Source organism: Falco biarmicus, chromosome 1 (assembly GCF_023638135.1).
Source record: "Falco biarmicus isolate bFalBia1 chromosome 1, bFalBia1.pri, whole genome shotgun sequence".
Classification (NCBI taxonomy): Eukaryota; Metazoa; Chordata; class Aves; order Falconiformes; family Falconidae; genus Falco; species Falco biarmicus.
In genome coordinates, this window is record NC_079288.1 from 92,626,572 (window position 1) to 92,649,250 (window position 22,679).

Consider the following 22,679-nt stretch of genomic DNA (forward strand, 5'->3'; position numbering starts at 1 on the left):
AGTAAGCAACAACTATTTCCTTAACCCATGAGCTCTCCTTCCTGTTCTTCCCATTTTCTCCCCTGTGCCACTGAGAGGGAAGCAAGCAAGCGAGTGTCTGACAAGGAGGTTGGCTGTTTGCCACCATGGCAGCCAAGGAAGAAACAAACACCTACTCCCCTCAAAAATGTACTTTTTTAGGGTGACCTTTTCATGCAGAAGTATTAAACAAACTGTTTCTTGAATATATTTACAGCTCATACAATTTATCTTTGGGAACATGGCATGTGTACCTTCAAAATGCACACACAATATTTTCCCCCAATACATATGGCAAAAACAGTGTATTAAGAAAATAAAAAGTTATTTTCAGTAATGTTTGGAATTCTTTCTATAGCCCTGAACATAGCTATCAAGAGGCCACACATGCTGTGATCCCAGTTGCTATACTAACTGCAGTATGGATTTTCAAGAGACATGAAACCACTTTTCAGAAATTAAGAATTGTTTCCAATTTCTCATCTGTTATTGAAAAGCCCTTATTTTGCTATAAATTTCGGTGAAGTTACACGCATATTGTTAAAATGGATAATAAAATGCTATTTTAAATTACTTAAAACAGAATTTTTGACTTGGCTATTATTGAAGAAGTAGGAAAAATATGAATAATCCAACAACAACAAAGCTACAGGATAGTGGTAAAAAGTTCATGCATCACACATTGCCAGCAACCTTTTGATGTCTTCCAGTCTATGATGGATCAACGAAACAAGGAAATTATGCAAATTCTCTTGCGTTTTTCTGCTATGTTTACACACTATCATTCCCAGTATGTTCCCAGTAGATACAGCAACAAGAATAAGCTTGTGCAGCTAAATGAACAGATTATTTATTTGTATCTTATACTTCTGCCTTTTGTAAGTCATTTTGCTTTGCATCATGAGAACTATCAACTCTCCCACACCTAGCAAAGGAAAGAAACCTCTGCATCAAAGTTAAATGCTGCTGGGAACACTCCTCAGAGCTCAGCATCATGAGTGCACAAGAAAATAGAAAGTTGCTGCAGGATACTGCAAGACTGTTCCTCACTCAGTGTTTTATTCTGCAACGATGCTGCTTCTTCATTGGCTTAGTTTGGAGGACAAGTAATATTGCAAAAACACACAGTAACACCCTATTTTTTTTAGGTGCAGTGCATGCAAAACAAATTGTCTTTCACTATACAGAGTATTCTTTTCAAGGCCTGGAGAGTCTTAAGAGTTACATGGATTACAAAAAAAAAGAGCACAAAAGATATAAGTACTTCTGGAGACAGTTGCTTCTAATTGACTGACGGCAAAGTAACTGCCTGTTTAGTTACCACCAAGATGCACAGGAATTAAAGTGCCCTGCCAAGTGCCCTGCCAAGTTACCACACTTCCACATGTAGAAGAAAGTAGAGCACAATCTGGGACTTTGCTATCAGTCAGGTGTCAACTGGATATCCCTAAATGCCAGTGCTCAAATACAGCACTGAATGATTCGGTACCAGAAGTGCAATGGGTTAACCTTGGCCAGTAGCTAGGCACCTACCCAGCCCCTCTCTCACTTCCCCTCAACAGGGAGGCAGGGACAAATAAGATTAAAAAGGTCATCAAAATGCAATGATAGAATCATTTTGGTTGGAAAAGACCTCCGAGACCCTCGAGTCCCACCATTAACCCAGGACTTCCAAATCCATCACTAAACCATGTCCCTAAGCACTACACACCTACGCCATTTTTGAACGCTTCTAAGGATGCCAATTCCACCACTTCTTTAGGCAGCCTCTTCCAATGCTTGACCACCCTTTCAATGAAGAAATTGTTCCTAATATCCAAACTAAACCTCCCCTGGCAACCTGGGGCCATTTCCTCACTAGTCATCTGGGAGAAGAGACTGACCCCCACCTGTCCACAACCCCCTTTCAGGCAGCTGTAGTGAGCAATAAGGTCCCCCAAGTCTCCTCTTCTCCAGGCTGAACAACTCCAGTTCCCTCAGCTGCTCCTCATAAGACTTTTGCTCCAGACCCTTTACCAGCTTCACGGCCCTTCTCTGGGCCTTCCAGACCTCTATGTCCCCCTTGTAGTGAGAGGCCCAAACCTGAACACATATTCAAGATGCGGCCTCACCAGTGCTGAGTAACAGGGGGACAACCACTTACCCTGTCCTGGTGGCCACACTGTAACTGATACAAGCCAGGATGCTCTTGGCCTTTTTGGCCACCTGGGCAGACTGCTGGCTCATGTCCAGCTGGCCATCAACCAGCACTGCCAGGTCCTTTTTAGCCAGGCAGCTTTCCACCCACTCTCCCCCAAGCCTATAGCATTGCATGGGGTCGCTGTGACCCAAGTGCAGGACCCAGCTCCTCTTTGTTCAACCTCATACGATTGGCCTCTGCCCATCAGTCCAGCCTGTCCAGATCCCTCTGCAGAGCCAGCCTGCCCTCAAGCAGATCAACACTCCCACCCACAACTTGGTGTCATCTTACTGAGGGTGCCCTTGATCCCCTCATCCAGATCATTGATAAAGATACTAAACATGACTAGCCCCAGTACTAAGCCCTGGGGAACAGGGAAAGATAAATACAGGGAGATCACTTACCAATTACCATCACTGGTGAAACAGACTTGGGGAAAATGGATCTATTGCAAATGAAAATAGATTTGGATAATAAGAAGACGACAAAAATTAAAGCACTTCCTCATCCTACTTTTTCCCATGCTCAACTTCACTCCCAGTTCCTTGACCTCTGCCCCTCACCCCCAGGTGGCACAAGCAGAATTGGGAATGACTGTTACAGTCATTACAACTCTTTTCTACAGCACCTTCTTCCTTAGACTTTTCCCCTGCTCCATCGTGGGTTCTTCAGAGGCTGCAGTTCCTTCAGGAAATATCCAGCTGCTCCGATGTGGGGTCTTCCATGGGCTGCGATATGACTACCTGCTACAGAGTGTTTTCTTCCATGAGCTGCAGGGGAACACCTGCTCCACTGTGGCCTTCTCCTTGTGCTGCAGGGAAATGACTGCTATGGTGCGTGAGGCACCTCTTCCTTCTCCTCTGACTTTGTTGTTCATCCTGCTGTTTCTCGCTCCTCCTGTGAGTGTCCAGCATTTTTGCTCTTCCTTAAATAGAGGCACCGCAAACCTCACTGATGTGCTCCACTTTGGCCTGTTGCAGAGCTGGCTGTGTCTAAGGCAGCCAGCCCCTGACCTCTCCTCAAAGATGCCAGCTACCAAAATTTGCCATGTAAACCCATGTAAACTGGAAAGGCCAGCCCTGAGTATTTTGGGCGTACTCCAGATACGGCCTACAGATACTGCAGAGAAGTAAGAAGCTTTCTTATATGAAGATTATCCAGACATCTTCAGCGAGAGAATCTTTCTTCAATATTGAGCTAGCACTTAGCTTGGATCTGCTCAGTGGAAAAAAATACTTCTAGTGACCTGGAAAATAAAGCTGACTCCTTCCTCTGAACTTAAGCCCAAGAATCATTGCCCTAGCAAATGAACAAAGACTGTTTGGCTATTTAGATCATTCATTTTAAAGACAACTACGGTAAACACAAAATACCTGCCTAAACAGAAAATTTATCTGAAATATTTATATTTACATCATGATCTGCTTCACAGGATTTGAATTAAAAAGATTGATTTTGAGGATCTATCAGAGTCACATACAAATTTGAACTTCCTACTCTACTATAGTTCATTTGGAAATTTTAACAGGAATTGCAAATAGCAAATAAAGAGCTGCATGTCAATTAAAAGACACTTCTTAGAAGGGAACCATGATATAGCCTTTATGAGTCTCCAGACTGAGGTATGCTATGTTAGACACAGACTAATGTATTTTTTAAATAATGCAATTAGAAAGTTTCACAATTCCCTACTATAGGTACGTAGCACTTCAATATATCCAAGCTTTCTTAGGAAAAGGACAGAAGTGAGGGGCAGGTAGAATAATGATACATAGACCCTGACAACAGCTAGTTGAAAGAACTTTTCATGAATCATTGCACACAACAAATACAAGCAGGCTGACTTTTTCCATGTTGATCCTATTTGCTTGTGTTGCTACTACCACAGTGGAAAGCTAAGAGAGCTCGAACCCAATGTGTTCATGGGAAATAGGAAGCGCAACACTGCTTCCCTAGTAGGCAACAGACGATGGCTCAAAACCTTTCTCCACCTATAGTTTCATTTCCATACTTCCTCTCATTTCAGTAGCTCTAAACTTTACAGCGAGACTAGGATCTAACATCTGCAAAGCGCTCCAGCAAACACGGCCATGCATGTTCTGAGAATCTACAGTATCTTACAGAGCATACAAGTTTTACATAGTAAACTATGTATGCTGAGTGAGTTCAGCCTCAGATGTTTTGCTGAAGACATGCAATTCTAAACTTGCTGTTAAAGCTTCACTGTAAGAAGAATTCAAACGATATAAAAAGAGGGTTTAATACCTCAATCTCTCTAAGTTTTTCTTGGACAAAAGATTAATGGATTTTCAAATACCTCAGGGTGGCAGCAGAATTTTCTTCCCATCCCTGCCTTGCTCACCCTCTGCCTTCCCTTTAATTCACTGGGCTCAGCAAGGCCCAAAACTTGTCTTTGGGGACTTGGCTCCTGCATGGACATTTTAAACTAATTGTTCTTTATAACCACTTGCTGAAGTAAGCAACAGGCTATATTGCTGATATCAGGAGAGTACTTTTTATTGCTCTTGCAAAAGAATCATGCTTCACCCTGGCCAACTATAAATCTCTAAAATTTGTAATCCATTCAGAGCAGAGAAATGTGGAAACACAACTCAGGATTTAATCTGTACAAGGTATTTGCTAAATGCAGGCATTAACTGGTTTCTGCTGATCACACAGAATAAAAGTGGGAATTCCACAATTTCTTAATACTTCTGCTGTCAAAGAGAAAGGATGCTGAAAATTTGATCTAGAACAGGTGTATTTAGCAAGGTAAATCTATGTCAGAGTTCCCACCCTCAAAGGATACATCATCTAATAAAGACCACATCATTAAGCACAAACACATGAAATCTGCTTTCATTCTGACCAATACATTATTGTCTTTTAAAAAACTTTTAACTTTTTTAGTATGGTATGTGACACACAGGTAAACTTTTCCCTTTGCTCTGCAGTATTTTCGGATTAAAATGGACCCTTGTATCTGTAAGAGACAAACGCTGCTTTTGCCACTGTCAGTTGCACGCGACAGTAACAACCCTACCTGAAAATTGCTGCTAATCCAAATAAAGTTCAAAGTCCAAACCACTCTCGTGATTATACTGTTATCAGTTCTGGATAGCAATTCCTTGAAGCAAAGAAATTATTTCCTTTTTTGTAAATGATAATGAGACAGAATTTATTTTTCTTTTTCTAGCTTTAACCTCAATTAAGAAAGTTGCACTGAACTGTAATGATTAATTTATATTCTTTAAAATTAATTTATATTTAATGAATTTAAATTACTAAATTTCCACGAAGTATGGAAGTTTCCTCCCAAATTAATCTTTCTATCATTCTAACCAGCCTGTATTTAAAGATTCAAATTGTCCAAGGGAAGACACAGACAGAATGATCTTTGCTCTCTGAAATTCCATTATCTTTCTCTTTCCTCAGAAGGCTTCTTAACAGCCATTTTTCAACAACATTTTAAACTACTGTTACCTGTGACAGCCACAGGTGAGCTGACTTAGATTCAGTATTCTAAAGCTGAAAAATTCCAAATTATCTAATACAGGCACTCAGGAGTAATAACATTTATCTGCTAACCCAATATGAAAAATGTTTCTAGAAAGAATGTGTTGGTGCTTTTGTTTTGTTTTAACAGTTCTCTAACCATTTTCTTGGTGTTTAAGGGAAAATGTATGGGTTTTCTAACTGTTAAGTGGATGCAACACCAATTTTCCTTCAACCTTATTTTAATAACACAGAATAATATCCCCCCCCTCCGATTAATTACTAATTTGGGAAGACAAAACATACAGATACTTGATACAGACACATACTTATGTTTTTAAGGCAATAAGACATAACATGGTAATAAATAACAGCAAAACACAGATAATCAGATATAGAAATTTACCTTGCTGAGTATTCTGTTCTTGAGTTCGATTCACAGTGAGGTCTAGAGGGCTATCCTGCTCTTCCTGAAGGGAGTTTTCAGTTTGGTTCATTTGGATACTTTTACATATCAGACTTGGTTCAAATGATGAACCATTTCTGTTCTCTTGAATTTTGCTACTTTTTGAAATGTACTCAATTGCAAACTGACGGATCATTTTTTTCATTAATTCCTGAGCAACTAGGGGAATGTTAGGATCACAGTTCTGAGGAAGATCTAGGAATAAAAAAACAACACAGGCAACAGATGTATTAAAAACCCCAATTATTTTTCTTTATATAAATACTTCTTATAAGCACAATAAGTGTGTGTAGTAAGTACACATGTAACAAACATTAATTCAGATATCTACTAAGTTTCTCTTATGAGCATTCCTACTGGAGGTCACTTAGAAGGACATGTTTAGCACACATCAGTAATTTTTACCTTATTCCTCTGTCACAGCAGGCAAGTAAAATTATGTGGATAGATAAATACTACAGGTATGCGAGTCAGCATCTGTATTTATTGTTTTTAAGTTGAACTCTCATTTGCTGACTCTTCATTTTCAGTTTTGAAATAGTTTTGAATAAAAACAGTGGAAGTTAAAGCTATGAATTAATACATAAATAAGTTACTTTCAAAGAACCATAACAAAAATAATTAATTTTGAAGTGCAGTTCTATAGATTAATCATTTTCATAACATAGAACATAGCTTCTGAGGAGCTCATGTTAAAAAAAAAAAAGAAAAATTTGTTTCATCTATGTATTAGATTACAATCGCCATCATAGATGTAGGATTATAATGTTAAAACCAATATGACGCTACCTGGAATGTTTTACTACAATTTGTACAGGACAAGCAACTGAATTTTACAATAAAATTGTAAATTTTTTATTGTAAAATCTTACAGGATTTTCAGGACATTTCCAGGACATTTTCAAAGTGTTACCAAGGAAAACATTTGGCAAAAAAAGCTTTAGTTCCTATTCTAAATTTATGTACCTTATTTTTTGTCTGTGTATGTAACAGTCCCATGGAAAGAAGTATTTCATTTTAGATCCAATAAAAGAATCAAACATGAGACACCTATGACTTTTTCTAGCTGACAGACAACATTAAAATAATTAAAACTTCTTATTAACAAGCATAGATGAAACTACACTTGTGAATCACTGAAAGGAATCCTAATAGAAGTACCAGAAAGATCAACAAAATACATATGTGTAACTTCACATAAATAACAATGCAATTAAGACACTCAAAGTAAGCTGCGTTACTCGTCAATGCATTACTTGATTTCACAAGAGAAGCACAACTGCCTATATTCAAGGATCTATGTTCTTCCTTCAAGTGGCAATACTGGTACTCATTTTACTATCCCACCCTTCCTTCTTCAACTCTGCACACACAAATAAAAATACCCTTTTTAATGTTTTAACCACTGCCCATCCTTGAGTTCATAGGTAATAAGTGAAACAGTTTTCATCAAGAAAGGACAGGGATTTAAATTGAGTGTGAATGTGATATGAAGAACTAGCTTATAGGTCAGCCTTGATTGCCTGAAAGAAACGCTAAAGGATATGGTGGCAGTTACTAGAATACTTAAATTAGTCTGAAACAGATAAGACAAATAATAAATTGAGTTTTGTTTTCATAGAAGTGGAGAAACTGAAAGGAGTGGATCAGGTAGGTTTGCATGCAAAGTGTAAATTTCCTTATAGGTAGCTTGGAGGATCACACAGCATATTATTCAATCATTTTATGCCAATGAAGCTTTAACCATCTACTAGGAAGAGAGTGGCCACTGAAACAGATCAAAGAATGCTGCTCCAGTTTAGGATGAATGCACAGATTTTGTTTGTTTGTTTCAGGTTTATTCAAAACATATCCATTTTGAGAATTCATTTTCAGAGTATTGCAAGAGTTACAAACATGCACTCTGCTGTGCATGCGATCTGCTGTGTAAAGCATATGAGAGGGAATCTGACTAGATGCTTCTTGTTATTACCTTCTGGTTGGTACTTTATAATACTTATAATGCTTTATGAGGTAAGGTAAAGCTTCAGCATTTTCAAAGACTGAGTATATGCTATACATCTTGGCTTCAACAAACCTTATTCAAGGCATGACAAAACAAGTCTGCTTATGGTTGAAGCACTATCTTCTGACAATCTCTCAACAAGATCTCTAACAAAATTTCTAAAATTGATAAGAATTTCTAGAAGAGGTATGAGGTGAAATTCTAAATGATGGGGGATACCTACAAAGAAAAAGATCTCTCCCTATCATGTAGCACCCAGGCACAGGTATTTGTTTATTGGCATTTTCCAATTCCTAAATAAAGAGTCCAATAAAAGTTCAACTGGAATTTTATTATCCTAGAAACATACTTAAAAGGAAAGAAAAAAAATTCAGCAGAAGATATTGAAGCAGTAGGGCAACATGCGTAAAAATGCTAATCTACATACAAAAAAATAACAAAAATGAGGAAAGTTAAGAGATGGAATTGAAAAACTGAATTATGTAGGAACTAAAGTGTCTGCATGACAGGGGAATCTTAGCTCTAGACAATGAAAGCTACTGATCAATAGTTTAGTTTAAAAAATCCAAAACACCAAAAACCCAAACAAACACCAAAAAACATACCCAAACACAAGCAAACAGAAATCTGACAACCATTTCATACAAAATGAAATAGACAGAACATCACCAACACTAAATAGCCTACCAAATAACTGGTCTAGAAGGACCCTGCTTATATAGACAAATTAGTTTGTTGCATGTACCCAAGAAAAACTTCTTTGGAGATTTTTGGAGAAAAGGTGATCATGAGTGCAAATGGGAAAGATTAGTTATTTTACAACCTGGCATGGTCTGTGCCTTTAAAAAGCAAAAGATCATAAAACACAGGGGACGCCTACCATTAGCTGAAAAACACAACAGCCTGGAATAAATTCCTGCATATTAATCACCACTCCCAGCATCAATTATTATAGAACTGCCAGGTTTCTATTGCTTTTTTATTCCACTTTAGACAATTCACACTGTTAATATTCAAGACTATTTGCATTCAGACACTTGCAGGAGAAGCCTTCTTTTCCACTAGAAGCAAAGTCATCTTTTGACCTACGTGGAAAAACAAAGGATTTATTTTTTTGCTCGTACATTTTCTTTAGTATTAGTTTTATTTCTTTTCTAATAATTTCCAAATACTCCCTATAGAAGAATAAATACAGGAAAAATTCTTGTCTATTCAACTGCTACAGCTACTGGCAGTTTACAGGTTTAATTTACTCTAGAAAGGTATTACTTGGAGCAGTGGGGAGCATTTCAGAGCATATAATCTAGAAGATGTGCTCCAGGGGTGCATCTGAGGTGTTCTGGCTGCTAATGCATACTCAAGCTATGGGGCTAGGCCACAGTTAGTCTAAGCTTAACTGCCATAAATGCAAATAGCGTCAGTATCACATTGACTGTTCTGTTGTGTAAGTCACAGAATTGTAGTCCATGTTGGAAGGACCTTGGGATGTCTCTAGTAACGGCCTGCTCAAAGCAGGGAAGACTGAGATCAAATCAGGTTGCTCTGGGGTTTATCCAGTTAGGTCTTGAATACTTCCATGGATGGAGACTGTACAGCCTCTCTGGGTAGCCTGTTCCACTGCTTGCCTGTCCTCATTTTTCCTTATGTAAAAAAGAGCCTCTCGTTTCAATTTGTCTGTAATATTCCATTGTCCTGCTGTGCACCACTGTAAAGAGTTTGACCCTGTCTTCTCAGTAACCTCCTCAGAGGTACTAGAAAGCCACTCTTGATCCATTCCTATTAATACTGCTTTGCTTCCTAACAGACAATGAAGCTGTGCATACATTACTTCTTCCTCATAATAGAAGTTATTTAGAGTATTTAAGTTCAAAATAATTTCCCACTGCTCTCCAAATGACATAGAACAGAAGCAAGAGAGATGTTAGATAATCAAAGGTATGAAGAAAAAGTTATATGGTTTCATATACTTGTTTTTGGTTTCACACACTGTACATTTGTGAAAGAAAGCAGACTTTTTAAGGCTAAATGCAACTTTGACATAATGTTTTATCAATACAAGACTCCCGAGTGATCACAATCGGGTACACGCACTTGAAGTGCATTACATAAAGTCTAATTACTTACATTCAATGGCTGTAAGTCCATATTTTTATTATAATGGTACAACAAAAACATGTAGATACCTGTAATTTTAAGTTCACAGTGGTAAAGTCTCACTAAACATGGGAAATTTGTAATTAGCTGTATAAAATTTTTAAATGCAACTTAATGTATTTTGGGGTAAGAGAAGTTAGGTCTCTGAGCTTAGTATCACTAGGAAATATTTCTTAATTATTATCAGCAGATGGCACCAGATATACTTTGTATGACCTAAAAAGTCTTTATTCTATGACATTTTATGTTTTATTCTAAGATTCCAGAAGTCATTATTATAGCCACTTACAAAGTTTAAAATCTACATGCCTACATCTGTCTAAACTTCTGTTTTTCATGTAGTTGATTTAAAACACAAGGCAGATGTATTTACTCCATGGATCATGTATGTATCTACATACTACTTCAAACCCAGCAGAAGAGTCTCTTAAGGATTTGGAGTAAAAGGCAGCTCTGATATTCCTCTAGTTTCTCTCAGATCAGATCTACCGATATTAGGATAAGAAAAAGCTAAATGATACATTTGTGTGATGTAAACTGCTATTTTCTGCTTCTAATTGTCAAGATTGTCAAGACAGTAGTAAAAATTATGTGTAATTATGACTAATTGCAATGATTTATTGTAATTCAAAGCTCACATTTAGGATTAAGTCCTCAATTTATGTACTGCACCACCTTGTAACTATTAAAATTCTTGTTCTTAAGTATTCTGTACATTAACACTATGTGTGTTCATTAGACTGCAATGCACAAAATAATGACCGATTTAACTGATAGTTCACATGTGCACAAGCAGGACAATGAACCAAGAGTTAAAAGTTCCCAAAATAGTGTTCACAGTAGTGCTCTATTTCTTGAAAAACCAGTATTTTTTCACTAAAATGTCAAAATAGCGACTTAATTTCTCTTCTGATACAACACCAAAAGGCAGTGGAAATCAGCAGGAAACCACAACCCCTTTGTACATTATAACCCTGTTGTGCGAGTAGTAGAATTAAGAACACCTAGTTACTTATCACTGTGTTGCCTGTTTTCACTCCAGATCTCCCCTTTTCAAAAAAAGCCCACATTTTCTAGAATGACCCAACCTCAACATCCAAACTGTCCCAGCAATATTCTTAGCTCTACCCATAAATTTGTCCAACTCACCATCAGATCACCAGCAAGTTAAAAACAGAATATGGTAATTTATTCTGAGCCATGTAACACGATTAGTTTAACTTAACTGATCAACCAAAAGAATAAGGGCCAAGTTCACTCTAGTCTTGTGTTCTTATAAACATTCAACGTTTTTCCTTCCTCTGCTTGGATGGTAATTTTCAATACTCTACATACAGTCATATCTCTAAGGATTTTCTTAAATGTAGTTGTAAATGACCAAAAAATCCGGAAGTCAGTGAAGACAGTAACACTGGTGGGCAGTCAACACAACAAGTATGTTTTACTTGCTTAAGAGAGCAGCTGAAATGCCGCTAAACATTCTTTCCCGATTGCCTTGAGGAAGACATTCATAGAAGTTTTGAAGCACAAGCTGTGACAGAGTTCTCAGTTCTTACAGAAAACCTTTCAGACTTTGAAAGAACAAATTAGATTTCTTAAAATTATTAATAAAAAGGAAACTGCAGGTGTATTGGATCAAGTAGTGTGTACATCTCAAAACTACACCTCAGAAAGTAACACTTGTTTGTAGTCTGACATTATGTGTGCAAAATTACATTTTCACAGGTTTGCCAACTTCTATATACACCATGCAAGAAGCATAACCAGCTCATGACATTTATGAATCTGAGCTATAATCAAGCAAAGAACAGAAGAACTCAGAGAGTTAAATGCAGGTATACAGTGTGGTGTAAGAAAGCCCTAGTTAAGGAATGGAAATATTTCAGAACACAGGACAGATACCTAGAAACTAGGAATAACTTCAAAAAACTTCCAGGGAAATTATTTTGGTATGGAAAACACAGCACTAAAGATACTTGACTGAGCTGCCCAGAGAATCTGGAAGATTCAAGTAATCTTGACCATTTTCTCCCCTTTTGTGGCTCCATTCCTTAATTTCTACAAAAGCTTTTCAGGTCTCTGTCTTTATCTGGTTGGTCATGTCCTGAAGATAGAACCTGATTCAGAGCCCTGAATATATTTAAATGACTTTTTTGTTTGTTTGTTTAAAGAGGTCACAATCTGCACGGAAAAAAAGCTTCCAAGAACGCAAAATGAGGATCATGGCAACCCAGAAAGTTAATAATCCATGATTGAAATGTCTGATCGAGCTCTTAAATAGCTATGGTCCTGCCACATGCCACATTCTATAATACTCATAGTAACAAACAAACAAAAGACTAATATGTATTTTCTAAAGCACATTACAGTTTTTCTTCTTAACTGCTTCTTTGACAAAAGAAAATTGATGTTTTTTAATGTTATTTAAGTGGAAAAGTATCACAGTCTACTCTGCTTACAACACCAAATGGCTAAAGAGATGTCACACTTAGGAAGAAAGCATCTGAGTTTCAGATATATTGTTTAATGGAAACTATCAGTGTTTGATGACAAAAATTACTTTACCGAGGTGTCTGCCAAGGATAGGCCTTTCCTACAGACATAGTGAAGACAAGTTCCTAATATGAAGATTTTATTACTTATAGCCTCTCGCGTTTACCCAGCCTGGTTGTAATTCTATCATCCTCGTAAAAGAAAAGAGGAATCATCTTCATCTGATATTCTGCAGACAGATCCTCATCTATGAATGCCTGAGTGCTGTATGTTGTAGACAATGATATAACCTGGTTGCATATTTTGAGATCTGAGGTAGTTTCCCAATGTAAAAAACACCTCACACACATACACAAACAACCACACCACACACATAAAAAGCCCCCAACAACAAAAAAATCTTCAAATTAAAAAATCCAGCCATATACTATTTTTTAATTATTTACTAATAATTAATAACAATCTAAAATAGAAGGATAATGAGAACAATAAACACAACTCTCAAATTTGCTCACTAGTTTTAGAAGTTGTTCACAGAGACCCTAAATTAAACTGTGCTAGGTACAATATTAAGAGATAATATATAGCCTTGAGGAGGAGTTTGCAATCAAAACAAGTGAAACAAGTGCTACTTCCATTTTAAAGACAGTCAACCACGAATTCCACTACTTTTTTTTTTTTTTTGACAACGAAAGGGCATCTGTTTTACTACCAGGTATAGTAACTGTTCCTTAGCTAAACAATTACTTGATTTTTTAAATTCCTTTTTTCCTAAGTTGATAACTGATCTCAAAAACCTTCAAAAATTCAGAAAGCAGATTTGGAATTTTCCTGGTAAAACTCTTCATCTTCCTACAAAGCCAAGATAATTACTTAAACGCCTCACAAACTGGTTTCACGTGCCGTTTGCAGATACAAAGTTTTTTTTTCCTTTCAACTTCCCATAATTTGAACAACTTAAGAGACTGCTGGAACCTGAACTGAAGCAGTATTCTTAGAAAACTCTCCAGCAAAATACCTCTTCTTACCCAGGAATACACAAGTCCTTTAGAGAATCACAGTAACAATCAGTAAAGGCTTTATTTTTGTTTTTAAATAGACAAAACCTTTTTAACCCAGCATTACTGATCTGGCAGCTCAAAAAACCTAAGGAAGATGCTAAAAGCCAAGAGCTCATTGTGAAAAACTTCACAGAAGTCACTCACTCTGGTAAGTTGAGGTCATGCCAAGTTTCACTTCTCCCATGATAAAAGTTCCTCTCAAGGAGTATCAAAAAACAGCATCTCCAGCAGAAGCATAAAGCAAGTGCATGTTGAAAAACATTGTACATCAAGACCAAGAAAAGATCTGAGAAAGTAGAAATTTGAAGGAATTAAAATACCTGCCCAGGGAGACATCATTCAACTAGGCCTAAGATAAAAATATAAGAATTTCAGAAATAATGAGGTGCAGCTTCAGTGGACATATTATTTCAAATGGAAAATAGTTGGTTTTAATGAAAGCCAGGGAATGAAGATGGACTCCAAATGCTGTTGAACTCCATTTAAAGTTCTTTGAAGTCCAAAGCAAAACATAGGCTGAACAGACAGATGTCCCATACAGAAAAAGATTCCACCCACTCCAGGTTCAAGGACATAGTAATCTCTTACTGCTACAGCAGGTAAAGGGGAGAAAATTTCATTTTCTTCACCCATCTATGTGAAGGAAAAGAATGTGCCTGACACTAATTCTTTGTTAGAGCAAGAGAGGGTTGTCACCCTAATCATACTCAGCTATTTCAATACCCAAGTACACCTACCAAATCCAAGAAAAATCTGTGAAAGTTGTAGTTACTGTGGAGAGCTGCATTCACATTATTACACAGAAATTTAAGGAAGAAAATGAGGATTTTTGCTGCTGTTGATAGTGACTAGTTAAGTAACTTGCATGAACCAAGCTGACTTGGCAGTCACTCATGTACTGCTATAACTTGCTGAGTGCCAAAGAACAAGGATAGTAAAAGAATTAATGAGCTACTAAATACTATATTTTGACAAGAATTTTCAGCTTCTGACTTGAATGTATTTGAAGTAACAGCTTTTGTGCAAGATCCCAAATTCCATTTTGTAATCTGTAAGACACATTCTCTCACCTAAAATGGTCTTCCTGCTGAAACTCAGAAGTGAAAGTTTAGGAACAGAAAACATTTAAAATTCCAGAAAATGTCTTCATGCCAACATCAGGTGCCAAAGTAGCAGCTCATGGTAAACAACCCAATAAAATATAATGGACAGGGATTCAAGAGAATAACACACAATATAATAGGACTAACAGCAACAGCAAGTAGGAAGAATAGCGCTTCATTTGGTGATTCAAGTAAGTGAAGAAAAAGATTAAGGAAACCAAAGGAACAACAGAAGGAAAACAGCATTCAGTAGGCAAACAGAAAACTACTTAGAGAATCAAAATCTCCACTAAATCATTTGATTCTTCTAGATTTGTGTTATATCTCTTAATATAAAAGACACGCTTTTATTACCTTTCTTTCGAAAGAGTGCATTTAGATAGTTTTCTGCTTGGCATTCAATCTTATCAGTGTTGGACTGGCCCTGAGATGACAGTTCCTCTGTAGGCGTTGACTGTGAAGAACCGATAACTGATGCACGATCCTAGAAGACATACAAAGATTATAACATCTCCATCAGAAGTTAGTCTACTAGTAGTACAAGATACAGTTAAATTACTGAGCTACTGAGTCAAGAAGAACCACTAAAGATATCTACTATAAAGCCAAACCACCTCACTCCCTCTCATAGCCAAACTCCCTTAAGTCAAAATGCAGTATTAACCTATCTGCAAAGTCCAGTTCTCTGATTCTTACTTTCATACCAAAGACTGGGTGTTGGGGAGTCATGCTTGATATCATGTTCATACTTACACTGACTGTTTCTTTGTGTAAGTTACAAAAGGAACATTTCTCATCCATAGACCAGTCAGTCAGCTCTTCTGGCTCACAGTCTTAAAAAAAGAGAGAGCGCTAGATGTTTTAAACAAGTACAAATAGATTTTGAGAACAAAATACACATCCTATAGTTCTCTTAAATAAATTTCATCATAATCTAATACGCATTTATTAGTACAATGTAGTCAGTAGTATTCAATTCTCCCAAAATTTCCAAGTCTTATCCGGCTCACATGGCTCAGCTTGCAAACAGCAGAACGCACTTTTCTTAAAAGGAAAGGTAAACTCGTACATTTAAATTGATTACCTATCACAGTTACTGGAGACATCTGAATATTGTAGATAAAGTTCTGAATTCCAGTCATCATTGCTTTCAATTTTGTAGTAAACTAAGCTAGGAGTTAAGATATGGACTTCTCACCATCTAAGCTACACGTGTTGTACTTCAAAATATTTTCATTTATTTGATACCATGACTATAGGTAAACCAAACCCCTATATTCACTTGTAGCACTTATTTAGAAAACTTTAAAGTAACTTTATATTTTACCAGAAGATGATGTACTTTGGTCTTAAGGGAATATAGGACTTGAACTGATCACCCATATCAAGTCCAGTCTTCTACTGAATGGAGACACGCCATCTATTCCCTTGAAACAAGTTACTAAATTCCATTTCAAGAGTTAAGAGGTTTCAACCACATACTCCTCCTCTTCCCAGATCACCAACTGCTTTAAAGCTTTTTCAAACCAACTGTGCTAATAGTTAAAATTAACCTTCTAACTTCTCATTTGGATTTACTCAGGGCAAATCATTCCAGTTTGCTTTTGTGGCAAATTGTTCTTATCCCCATGAACACTAACTGTTTACAGAGAATATTGTTACCCTGCCTTTACACTTCACTAAGCTAATCTAGCCCACCTGGTTTTCTCTAATGACATTCAACCCCATCTTTTCTGTACCATTCTCACCTGAACACCTGTTTCTTGAACACAGGTGACCAAGATGTCAAGATGATACCTTTCTTTTACATTTGCACCAGACTTACTTAAACTGTAAACAGTACTTTTCCTACAGTATCCTGGTTCTGTCATCATGTCATGATCATCATGAGTCAATCATCGCTGCAGCATTTTGGCAGGTGAATATGAACCTGGTTACCTACAACACCAAGGTCCTCTCTATCCTGTTCATGTGCTGACAACCTAGACAACTTTCCCACCCCCCCCTTATGAATTACCAATTATGGTTCCTCCTTTTCCCCATGCCATTAAGTCACAACCATAGTTCTGGTAGGCAGGTTCTTGAGATTATCTGCTTTCAATAACACACTGCGGTAGTTGACCTCAGCTGGCTGCTACCACTACCCAGTCACACTCTTGCACCCCCATCAACAGAGCGGGCTGGGGAAATAAGATGGGAAAACTTGTGGGTCAAGATAAAGACAGGGAGATCACTTACCAGTTACTGTCACAGGTGAGCCAGGCTCAACTTGAGGGAAGTTATTTATTACCAACAAAAATAGATTTGCATATTGGGAAAGGCAGAACTAAAATCACCTTACCACCTCTTCTTGCCAAGCTTCAACCTCACCCTTCATTCCTGACTCTTCTACCTCCTCCCCCACCCCAAACAACAGGAAGAGAACAAGGAAAAGGGGCTCTCAAGTTCACAACAGTTCCTCTCTGCTGCTCCTTCCTCCTCACATTTTCCCCCTGCTCTAGAGTGGGGCCTTTCCCATGGGTGACAAGCATTCATGAACTGCTCCAGCGTGGGTACTTCCCACAGCTGCAGCTCTTCACAAACTGATCATGTGTGTCTTTTCCACAGGGCACAGTCCTTCAGGGAAAGACTGTTCCACAGGTCCACAGTTCCTGCCAGAAAACCTGCTCCTGCAGGGGCTCCTCTCCATGGGCTGTGACTCCTGCCAGGAGCCTGCTCTCCCTGGGCTGTAGCTTTCTTCAGGGCATCTTCACCTGCTCCAGTGTGGGGTCCTCCATGGGCTGTAGTGTGGATATCTGTTCCAATGTGATCCTCCATGGGCTGCAGGTGAAGCTCTGCTCTGTGCCTGAAGCACCTCCTCTCCCCTCTTCCTTCTCCAACCTCGATGTTTTCAGGGTTGTTTCCCACACCTTCCTTCCACCCCAAACCACTGAGCTTTTTCTTTCTTAAAAATATACTATCACAAAGGCACCATCCAAAATAAAATGAATCTGAAAAAATTAGGTTCTTAAGTTGAGTGCAAATATAAGCCAAGTAACTCTGTTATTATTTAAATGTAGTTTGCTGAGCTCTAAAATACTAATTCAAAGCAGAATTCTGTATTAGCAATGTATTATATGCTTCCAGGGATGCAAACCAGCAGTTTTGACAGGTTGACAGCTGATTATCAAAAACAGATACAAGATTTTTCTTAACCGGACAGTAACAGAGGATAATGAGTTATTTTTCTGAATTAATCTAGCTGTCCCAGCCTGTTAAAACCATTCCTTTCAGATGTCCGTAGATGAAAAAACCCACACTACTTTTTCTGCTGGCTGACAGCCAGCTGAATATGAGCCAGCAGTGTGCCCGGGAGGCCAAAAAGGCCAGGAGCATCCTGGCTTGTATCAGAAACAGTGTGGCCAGCAGGACCAGGGCAACGATCATCCCCCTGTACTCAGCCCTGGTCAGGCCTCACATCAAATCCTGTGTTCAGCTTTGGGCCCCTCACTTCAAGAAAGACATGAAGGTGCTGGAGCGTGTCCAGAGATGGGCAAAGAGGCTGCTGAGGGGTCTGGAGCAAAAGTCTTATGGGGACCAGCTGAGGGAACTGAGTTTGTTTAGCCTGGAGAAGAGGAGACTCAGAGCTTATCGCTCTCTACAAGTCCCTGAAAGCAGGCTGTGGACAGGTGGGGATCAGTCTCTTCTCCCAGATAACTAATGACAGGACCAGAGGAAACAGCCTCAAGTTGTGCCAGGGAAAGCTGAGACTGGACATTAGGAAGTAGGTCTTCACTGAAAGGGTGGTCAAGCATTGGAAGAGGCTGCCCAGGGAGGTGGTGGAATGACCATCCCTAGCAGTGTTTAAAAACCATGTAGGTGCAGTGCTTAGGAACATGGTTTATTGATGGACTTGGCAGTTCTACGTTAACAGCTGGACTAAATCTCAAAGGTCTTTTCCAGCCTAAATGATTATACGTTCATATTTTCAGTTTTCTTTGCAACTACAATAAACCTACTTATGAGTGTTGGGATTCTGCATGTAACTCCAACACAGGTTTTATATTTTCAGATAAACTCTTCTGCCTCGGAATCCTGGAGTTCCACTGTTAAAAGTCTAATTAGAGAGCAATCCTTGTGTGTCACGAAAAAAAGTAAACGTTGAGAAAGATCAGCTCAACATAACACTAAATTTATTCAAAGTAGTATGGACCATGTACAACATAGCACATTAAGTATGCCGATGAGCTAAGCAAAAGTGCCATCAAACAGCAGGTATATACCAGATATATCAAATGCCAGTCTCGGGTCACCACCACAAGAAACATACCAAGACCAGTATTCGTTTTTAACTACATATAATCATGTTCTCAGAAAGATCAGAGGCACAGATGACACTTTAAGCAGCACAAACTTTCTCTTAGCTGCATTCAAGTTCAGATCATGATCATTTCTCCTCGCCACTTTATCCTGCTTAGTGTCAGCTGATGAAAGATGGGCTGACAACATTCAACACTAGCTGGCCCTTGAGAAAAAGTTGCTAAGACTGTGCAAAGAACATTTTAATATTACACACAGTACAGATTACTACTTGAAACCAAAATATTTTAGTACAAAGCTGTTAACCTATTTCCATTTTTTAAGAATAAGATGGTGAACTTTGACAAGAACTACTGCCTTTTTATGTTTAAGCCATTCTAATCTTTGTTTCCCCAGTCATGCCAAATTAAGCAAATACATACGGACATCTGTAGTACTGAACAGATTTCATGTTTACCTCTTTAATGGCTGAATTTAAGCTATTTCATATTTAGATTTACTAGACAATTATTTCACATTTTCTTTCCAGTATTTTCTGCATTATTAACATCCCAATAAACTTCCAAGCTATTTGTGACAATTCTGAACAAATCATTCCCTTCCTTTTCATATGGCACTACTGCTTCCTAATAAGTACATCACAGTATCTAAGGTGTTTATTGCATTCTTTCATCTTTTAATTTCATAGAAACTTGAACAATAATAGAGATTCAGGTTTCTAAAAATTTTTCACTCTATTACTTTATATATGAATAAATATTCCAGAACAACCTAAGGAAAAATAAAACATACCCTCAAACAAACCTTTCATCCTGTATAAAGAGGTTTTTTCCTGGCACAGAAAGAATGGTAAAGAGACCCGCTTTTCTCCCACAAGGCACTGTTTTTACTTTGTCTATAAGAGAACAGAACCCCAGCATATAATCCCAAGAAAGGAAACACACACACCAGATGATTAGAGGGAAATATTTTTAACAGTTTAGCTAAATATCCCTAAGTAAAGAATAACAATTTACATGTGAATCTACTTAGCTGAAAATGGGTAAAGCAAAGGATTAGGAAGCCCTAAGGATCCGATGACACCAGAAACCTTGAGCTCATTCTGAGCATGACTAAGGTCAGATGCCAAGATACAGAACCTGACACCTTCGCAACCAGAAGCTCCACTATCAAAGCTGTCAGGAAAAAAACTGGTGCTGAATAACAGAGATGAAGAGAACCATTTAAGCAAGCCCAAGCTAATCCTACATATACATCATAAAAATTTCAAGAAAATGAAAACCGTTTTGCCATCTTCAGGTAACTTATTATGAGTGCCTATTCCAGTTTAATTAGTTTGGCTTCTCAGTGAAATAATTTCTGAGGTTTAAAAGATATTTTCTTGGAAAAGTAAAATAACCTAGTAAAACTGAAGGTTTTAGAATAAAAAGAATACCTTTTACCATTTTTTATTAAAAACTATTATTCTCTCAAGAAACTTTGAGATAATACAATACAGTATTTTAACTAGAGATCAAATATTTTTTCAAGACAGAACTAAGGAGGAAACATCAGTTAATAACTCATGTTACATTTTATAAACATTATTAGGTTTTTTCCTATGTTACAAGCAATAGATAAACCAACAATGTAAGAGAAAAAACACTACTGTAGTTAAGTGGCATATGTCTTAGCCAATTCTCACACAGTTCTGGATAAGAAAGCTGTATAATTTCTTGAAGTTTGTTCAAGGAAACATACACTCTTGCTAACGAGGCATAATGCTGCATGTTAACAGTACTGGTTCTGTGGTTATGACAAGAAAACCTGACACCTTAAAAGATGCTGTGATTTTAACATGTTGCTAAGAGTCTAAAAACTTGAGTTCTGGTTTTGATTCTACCAACTGTATAGTTTAACTAAGGGAAGTTATTTACTTTGTGTCTTAGTTTCAATATCTGTAAAGTGAAAAGTGGCACTCAAATCATGACAGTGGAAAGACTTATAACAAATTTTACTCAAGAGTTCTGAATTAATCTTCATAATGCTGATCAGACCTTGTATTAGAAATAGCCTTGCATCCTACACTATAAGGGCTACCTCTACTGTGTTTCTAGAAAACACAGAGATTTCAAATGGCATTACTGAAATTACAGATACTATTTCTATAAAAATGAACAAAAATAGTAAGGTAAGGTGGTCATCCCAAACTAACACATCATCTCTTCTGCAGTTGTTCCAGAAGTAAAATCAATTTTACAGATGTGTCAAACATGGAAACAGGATTTAACTGTTTAAAAATTCAGCCACACTACTTACAGATATTCTTACAAATTGGAAAAAAAATCAGGTTTTTAAAACTTTACAGGTAAACATGAATTTAATTTGCAGGACAAAGTCACTGGGACATCAAATAGCAAAGGTCCTCTACAAGCAATGGAAATAGCAGGTCTTAAAAAAGTTACAAGAAATCTTCAACAGTTTAAGGCAAATAAGCTAAAACTTTTCTTGTAAGACCACTCAAATATATACATGCAGAACCTCTAGAGAAGCAATATAAAACCTTATTGTGTACTAGCAGGCTCCTTTAACTGTAACTCTTATTTTCTGGTCATTAGCACAGTACCTTCTGCCTTCTTACACAAAAGAAAAAAACACACCAAAAAGTCCTGAATTTTCTTTCAATAGGTAAACCTTTTGATGCAAAAGAATAATAAAGCTTTGATCACTAATCAATATAAAGCCCAATACACAGCAACCATTGGAATTACAACCAGAAAAAAACCACAGACACTGTACACTACTATAACAATGGCCTGTTTCTTTTCCCGAGTAGTAATATGCTTACTTATCACAGCAGATGGGAGTACTACACATGAAAATAAGCTTTAACCCAAATTTACATGTTTCTTAAATGTTTTTAAGTCTGACTAGTGGCATGCTTAGCTTTGTAAGCCACAAAAAGCATTCTTAAAACATTGGTAAAGTACTATTTGGAGTTCTCCCCCCTCCGCTTGAAAATATGGTCTTATGCATATGATACAGGCCATGGAACTTGCAAAACATGAAGAGACCAAAACCATAACCTAGTTAACACAATCATTTCAAACCTATTTAAGCAAACGTAACAGTATATGTCACTCTGCCTCATGTACTAGCAGTATGTAAGTTACAAGCTTTACAAATTACACTGTCAGATAATGTAAAGAAATAAAATGGAATGGAACATTTTGAAGGTTCGGTAACAGAAAGAACATTTTTTTTAAAGCCGTCAAAATGAATTAGGCACAACACTTCAAAGCAATTTTGTGCTGGATCTTGCTTCTCTGCTTCTGTTAAAGATGGACAAATCATTTCATACTTAACCAAGGATTCAAGCGTTATTGACAGCTTTCCAGCAAACTCCAAACCATCTGGAATAAGGCTA

At 37.5% G+C, this 22,679-nt stretch overlaps 1 protein-coding gene across 10 annotated transcripts in view; it reads right to left on the reverse strand.

Moving 5' to 3' along the window:
- LCORL (ligand dependent nuclear receptor corepressor like) overlaps positions 1 to 22,679 on the reverse strand; it is an 85,628-nt gene that overhangs the window by 34,079 nt on the left and 28,870 nt on the right. For all 10 annotated transcript variants that reach the window (XM_056348495.1, XM_056348486.1, XM_056348445.1 and 7 more), the window contains 3 exons: positions 15,728 to 15,807; positions 15,329 to 15,458; positions 6,099 to 6,353 (listed from right to left, as the gene is read on the reverse strand). In XM_056348495.1, coding sequence (XP_056204470.1) covers positions 6,099 to 6,353; positions 15,329 to 15,458; positions 15,728 to 15,807 — 465 coding nt within the window. The remainder of the gene's footprint in view (positions 1 to 6,098; positions 6,354 to 15,328; positions 15,459 to 15,727; positions 15,808 to 22,679) is intronic.